The sequence below is a fragment of the Puntigrus tetrazona genome, chromosome 18 (genome assembly GCF_018831695.1).
Source record: "Puntigrus tetrazona isolate hp1 chromosome 18, ASM1883169v1, whole genome shotgun sequence".
In the NCBI taxonomy this organism is placed as follows: Eukaryota; Metazoa; Chordata; class Actinopteri; order Cypriniformes; family Cyprinidae; genus Puntigrus; species Puntigrus tetrazona.
The window spans coordinates 22,604,086-22,611,470 of NC_056716.1; the positions used below are offsets into that span (position 1 = coordinate 22,604,086).

Below are 7,385 nucleotides of genomic sequence, written 5' to 3' on the forward strand. Positions count from 1 at the left end.
ATACACATTATAACTGTTTTTCTTATTTTATTTTTCAAGCTTCAAAAACCTCAAAGTAGGTTCAAAAATAGCTTTGTCATCACTTGGCACTCAAGTCAAGCTTAATTTGACTCAATTTGAGCTCTGGCACAAGAACTACACCATTTCAGTAAAAAGGGCATCCAAACGCTTAAAACAATCTGTAGTCTGACAGACAGAGCAGGTCATCGTGATAATGAAATAAAATGGACTTTGGAAGTTTACAGACGCTTTGGGAGTTGAGATCTGGCAGATCTTCCAGTGACTCGCACCGTCAGAACTTAAATAACCTCCCCAAGGACGGCCCAGATCTCCCCGTATTTTATTATCCGGGACATCTTTTTGCATTTCAGTTCCCCATGACTCCCGTATCAAAGTCAAAATCAAATCATGGAAATTCCTGCCAGTCTACGCTTAGCCTCGTACAACTAGGCTACCGGGCTGTTTTGCACAAGTCCAAAGCCTTATAAAGACAGCACACAGCCCTCCAGAGCACATTCAGGTCATACAGGATCGGTCAGACACTGCGACACAAATATTCCCAAAGCCAGTACGTCATGCATTGCCTTTGGTGTTAATGTGTTTGGAATCTCAGATAGTAGCTGTGAGTAAGACCTAATGAAAGTGGCCTTGTGGTTACAAATCTTGGCTTGTAACCAATAGGTTGTAAGTTTGAGGCTTTTCAAGAACTGTCACATATTTCACATGAACTGTCTGTTAAATAGTTGCATTGTCACTTTGAATACAACACTTGTGTCAATTAACTGACTGCTTAAGCTGCTTTGAATTCACATTTCACACTTAAAAATGACTTTCAATAAACTTTGTGTATTGTTCATAACACATTGGCCCAGTTGGACACAGGTAATATTTCTCATCCCCTGGCCTCTCTTTTTTTTCTGGTGTAGTGTTGTGATCTGGGATATCATGCCTCTCTGAACCGGGCTCTGCGGACCTACCTCTCAGCTGAATATAACCTGGAGACGTCTCGTCACGAGGGCCTGGACATCATTGAGAATGCAGTGGACAGTCTGGACCCCCGTAGTGACCGCCAGCGCTTCATGGAAATGTACCCTACCGCTTTCTGCCCGCCTGTTAAATTTGAGTTTCAGCCACATATGGGAGATGAGGTCAGATTTAAACAAAGCCTTACCCACACACCCACGTACATATGTACACACTCACAATAGCAACCAGACTGTTTGTTTAAGTTACATCTTAACATCATGTAAACTGAGAGGAGGTTTATTTTCTTAAGGCTTTTATGCAGTAGTTTTCTGTTTTCTTTAACTGCTTGTGTTGATATTTCTAGAACAATATTTCTAGTAGTAGTAGAAGTATTTTTGTAAAATCAAGTTTACATATTACACTGATTATTTACACCAAAAAAAAAGAAAATAGCAAATAAGAAAATAACGAAATATAAAGTTTGTTGTGAGGATAGCTTAGTTTTCTTATTTTTAATGTTAATATTATTTAACATATTATTTTATTTTATATATTATTTTACAGATTACTTTTTCACATTTCTTTTTTTACAGCTTAATTCCTTAAATGTATTGCTAATTGATAACTGAAAGATGATATCAATAAGAAACTAAAGAAGCACCTGTAATGTTCCTTGAAACATAGTCCAGAGATTTGATAAAATATCACTTCTTATCTCTTTTAATTTGATATTTTAAGACATGCAATACTGATCAAAGTTTTGTGTCTATAGAATTGTTTATTATTTTTGAGAAATATCACTTAAAATGATCACCCAGGGTGTATTTAATTTGACAAATTATAGTAAAAAATATTGTGAAATACTGTTACAGTTGGAAAGAAATGTCTATATGGTATATCTGCCCATTTTAAGATTTTGTTCCTGTGGTGGAAATTCACATTTTAATACTGACCTTAGTGTCACATGATCCTTCAGAGATCATTCTAATATGATTTTGTGCAAATTTGTATTAGTGTAGAAACAGTGTTGCATCGTTTCTAGGATTTTTGATGAACAGAATGGTAAAAAGAAGAGGATTTATTTGAATATAATTGTAAAATTATAAATGTGTCTTACTTTTATGAATGCATTCTTGCTGAATAAGGTATTCATTTCAATTTTAAAAAATGTAATAGTATACAAAATTTGTGGTCAGTATTTTTTTATATATATAAAAAAATATATTGCTTAGAATGGCCCAACATCCTTCACCTTCAAACTAACCTGTAACCAGACGTTACGCTTCATTTTAACATGCATCTCCCATGGTGCATCTACCAGCACATCCATTAACCTCACGTTAATCTTGTCTAAAGCCATGCTGAAGCATATGAGATCATACAGGATACAGAGTGGAGAGAAGCATCTTAATGAAATTCTAAATTATATGTGGTCAGGATTGCTTCATATCCTTCTTTTATTGTGTCTCAGCTGGCAGCGTTGAGAGCAAATCATATTGCATTTCTTACCCTCAAGCAGGTTTTAGAGAGTGTTTATTGGATTTATCCTCCTTAATTGGCCATTTTGTCACTGAAATAATGTCTGCGCATGGTTTACAACCTGTTGTCTTGCGGTCATGCCTGTACTCTCTTGGTCAATGAAAGCAGCTTGGGTTTTGCTTTATAACAGTCGGTTATAATGATTGTGCCAGGTGTTGGTTATTTGCTTGAATATGAGATTTCTCCACCAGGGAGCACTTTTCTAGTAGAACAGGTTCTCTAAAGGCCCGTTCTCGACAAGGATCGTAACTTTAACGATAGCAATCAAGATTTCATTTCAAAAATCATTCTAAATTTAAAACGACAGCACTATTGCACAATAGAGGAACGATATCATTGTGATCACTTTCAAAGTGTTTTTTCCCAGCTGATTAACCATTAAAACATTGACAGACAATCAGAAGCTAGAATTTAGAACCCCATGAAACTAAATGCATGTCTGCTCTAAATTCCGCTTTATTCTAATTCAATACAAATCATCGAAAAGGTGTGCGATGAAATGAACAAATAACTTGAATAATTTGAGCGTAAGTTTTTTTAGTGTAATTAACTGAAAAATTACCAAAACGTTGCATTTTTGTATAGATGAAATTAAATGTTTAGGTAAATATGACAGCAATAGCATTTTACTATACTATAAAAGATTTTTGTCGTATTTTCTTCAAGTTAAGCTAAACTGTTATTTTGTTGGTCTGTCATAAAGTTGTGTATTTTGGCAGCAGTTTTACGGCTTAACGGCGACTGACGTGTTTCCTTTTTATAATCGAAAATCTATCTGTTGTCAGGTGTGTCAGATCACGGCCCAGCCTCCAGTGCAAGCAGAGCTTCTCCTGAGGTTCCAGCAGCTTCAATCTCGTCTGGCCACCCTAAAGATCGAGAACGAAGAGGTAAGGTGACCCGAGCACAGCCAGAAACGGTCAGGAACAATGGAAGGTGCATTTAAAATGGTTCAAAATGACTCCTTACATCATCACTTTTGTTCCCTTTGGCACAAAAGGATTTCCAGAAATTCACTTTGGATTATAAAGATTCTGCTAAATAAGAAACCGCATCAGGCGATCACCAGTGGCGAAGTGATTGTGTTCATTTTAGCTGACGTCGAACTGCATAATTGAATTTGAAAATCTTGTTAATAAGTTAGCCAAGTCCAGGAACGCGCATGCCGTATCTTCCTGTTGCATTAGAGCGAGACAGCTTTGCAATGTGTTTGCTTAATTGAGTTGGCAGGAGCTGATCGTAAAAGAGGCTTTGGGAGGACTTACAAGAAATAGTTTTTTCCTCCCTGCAGAGTTTTCTCTGTCCTCCAGATAACCCGGGTGGCCGCACAGAGAAGCTTCTCTAAGTTACACCGTCTCCCTTTTCTTCCTGCACGCTGTTTTTTTTCACATTTCATTATCTTTCCCTTTTCCAAGGCTGCAACATTTGAGTCAGGCCTCAAGTCGAAAGATGCTTCCGGAGAAAAAAACACTGATGGAGGAGTCTGGAATCGCTTTTTGGCTTTATCAGCCCATCTTAGATGAGCTAGTCTTACATCTGCCCTCTTCTTCTTTTATCTTCTTCCTGTTTTTTCTCTGCTGTGACTCTCTTTCTCAGTTTTGACAGACAAAATCGCAGTTCGGCACTGAGTGTGTCTAGTGTGTGCAGTTGTTATGTTTGCATAGATTCAACATACCTTGTTAGACAAACATGCAGCTTTAGAAACGATTAGTCCTGTGTAAATTTTGTGACTTAAGGTGGTGGTTTTGTTGTGGAGGCGCATTCCTTGGTAGGCTTTTCCATCAAAGATCTGATAAATCACGTGTTGTAAAGAAATACTCACTCAGCCCACTGTCAGTGTTGTCCTGGAAGCTAAATGGTTCTGGAAAAATGGCAAGTTAACTGATATGTTGCAGGTTGTAGTATAAATATCATTCTCTGTAAAAAAATGAAAGAGGCTCTTGCAGCATTTCGAAAAATTCTAAGAGCCCGAATGCGGTTAATATACATGGCAGACAAAGTTTCACATACAAGCCTCACATACAAAATTTTGTTAAACATGTAGAATGTTATATTTATTTATTTTATGCTTTGAACGCTGTCTTTACAATAAGTAATATTTCAAAAATATTCATATATTTTATAAGCCTACTTTAGGCATTGCTTTAGGTTAGAAATACCCTTTTCAGTACTTTCGTCCCATTTTTTGTTTCAAATAAGGTTCATTAGTTAACAACATAGTAATAATGTAATGTAAAATTGTACAATTCTTTTTTTCAGCATTGATATATAAAATGTACTTTATTCAATAACAAACAAAAGAAAAAACGCTTTTGCTACACCTTTGACCAGAAACTAGAGGGAATGGCTGTTTTAATTGAGCGAACAAGACTGATATCAGTCCTCAATATTGTCTGATTGTATATAGTATATCGTTCTATCGCTAGTGCTTTACATGCGCTAAATGACAGGTGTTTATATTGACTAAACCACTGACAAGGCCGAAAGGAAGCAGAAGGATGTGAGGTCAGGGCACTTCCTTATTTCTCCAGATGGCCTAAAGCATCTTTTGACATCGGACACGAGGTCTGTAATGAACATGACAGGATACTGGACACAGTGTTGAGTCTCAGTCCAGCTGTTTCCCTAGTCCAACCTTCACTGCATTAGACGACTTGATGAATACATTATTATAGTACAACCGCCGTAAACCACTCAGCTTCACCTCATTCTCAAACACGGACGCAAAGAAAGAATATGTCTGTCATTTCAAGCTTCCTGCTTCATCCTTTCATTTTTCTTCAGCAATTATCCAGCTGTCAGTCCTTCTTTTTTTCCATCCTTCTTCTAAAGCTCGTAATTGAATAATGTAAATGGTGTTTGCTGTAGAGATTGGAGTTCTCAGAGGAGAATAGACAGTGTTATCTCTGACTCCCTTTATCTTTCTCTGCCGCCCTTCTTGCCTTCTCCAATGGATATTCTATTCACATCAGGCACTAAAACCCCGCTAAGGCACTGCGCAGTTCTCCGTAGGAAGTGTCTGTTTGTTTTGCAGGAGATAAACCTCTGGGAGGCACATCAAACGCTGGGAGATCTGTGTCCTGCTTCTGCTGCCGCGTGAAGCACTGATCGTCTGATTGCGGCCCTCTCGGCTGACTTTGTACTGATTATCAGGCCCTTCTGTTAGTACGAATGTTGATTGCTGCAGTGCTATAGATAAAATGCCAAAATATCATCTTTGTTCAGTGCCATCTAATTACCTCGAGCAGCTTGTTCGTCAGTCTTTTAGATCAAATAGTCAAAAGAATGCTGATGTTGATTGATCAGCAAATTGGCGTTTCCAAATGAGAAAAAACGTAGTTTAGGTCCATATAAGATACCTATATTTTTCAAGTTTTGTGGCATTTCTTTCACGAAAGGCTTGAATGACAAAGTGAAATAAAAAAAATGACAAAAGCCAAAATATAAAATATAAAAATGTTTGTGTATATAATGTCTAATGATGTATAACATAATGTATAATGATGTGTTCAATATTTTACTAAGTATTGTCAGAGCATTTTTTAAGTGAAATCTGTTTGATATCGCTTATGTAATTATTATTTTACGTAATTTTGTTGTTTTGTCTTTATTATAGTTTAGTTTTAGGTATTGTTGTACTTAAATGAAACAAAACTAAATAGACATGTAATGCAGAAATAAAATACATTTTCTGTATTTAATTTAATTATAGGTCTTTTTTAATTATATTATATAATATGCAATAAAAAATCTTTTTGTTTTAAACATTTTATAAATAATTGATGTTCTACATACTTTTAAAAAATATATGCACTTTGATAATAAGCTGAGTTTTTTTCTTTTATTATTTGAAGTCTAGTTTATATTTAGCATTCATGTCTTTATTCACCTGAGGTTTAAAAAAAAGCTGAAGAGCCCAGGCTTTTCGAGCAGTGTTAAAGATACTTTTAAAAAATCCCTCTTATTTTCCACATCATTTCATTTGGACTGCTTTCATGTCCTTGAAACTGAGCCCTTCCCTTCCCCCTGCACTCGCTTTACCTCTTTGTAACCTGTCTGCCTTTGTTATGGCTCAGCTGAGGTTGACTTTCCCAGTAAACCACATCCTACAAGACAGGTGTGGTACATCATCCGTAAATGACATGCTTTCACCAAAACCAGACCACAGACAGTTCAGCGTCAGGAGGCGGGTTTAAACCTGTGATCATCTCTCAGTATTTCGGTCCCTACAATAGGCAAGTAGAGCAGTGACCTGGATTCATACTGTTTTAAGTGTGACTGCTGGTTTCCATTGACTTATGTCATTGACGTATGTTATCCTTCACTGATGTGAAGGATGATTCAGCCTAAACAGGTCAGTGAGAGATGAGCACAGTATGTGATGAAACTGCCATAGTTTTATGCTGCAGGGCGTGATGCTGTGTGGTGATGCACGCTATAGTTGTGTAGAATTGTCTATATTTGTCTATGCGCATGTTTTACTGTGTTGCGCAGTATTGCAGTGTTTGTGTAAACTGAAAAATCTGTGTGTGAGAGAGAGAGCATGTCAGTGTGAGAGAAATTTGCTCAATTTCCGTACTGTGCAGCCTTTTTCAGCAGGTGAACAAATGCTTCCACTGAGTGATTGTACCAGCTTTCAACATCTTTTTTCCGTTTTCGCCATTTATTAAATCGTTTAATTATATTTAGTAATGTATATTAAACTGCCTTTTTCTCTGATTAAATTAATAATAAATCAAAAAGTATTTTAATTCACTTTATTTATTCATTTATTATAATCATTTTATTCTTATTATTTCCAAGAATTACATAGCATTTGTAAAAATGATAAAATAAGTAATATATTTTACACAATAATTGTTATATATAAAACTATGTATTAA

The 7,385-nt window shown here is 36.2% G+C and overlaps 1 protein-coding gene across 1 annotated transcript in view; it reads left to right on the forward strand.

Moving 5' to 3' along the window:
• The window catches only part of LOC122362807 (SLIT-ROBO Rho GTPase-activating protein 1-like), a 38,272-nt gene that overhangs the window by 20,169 nt on the left and 10,718 nt on the right, over positions 1–7,385 (forward strand). Inside the window, exons 6-7 of the mRNA XM_043264390.1 lie at positions 927–1,148; positions 3,291–3,392. Of these exons, the coding sequence (XP_043120325.1) occupies positions 927–1,148; positions 3,291–3,392 (324 nt within the window). The remainder of the gene's footprint in view (positions 1–926; positions 1,149–3,290; positions 3,393–7,385) is intronic.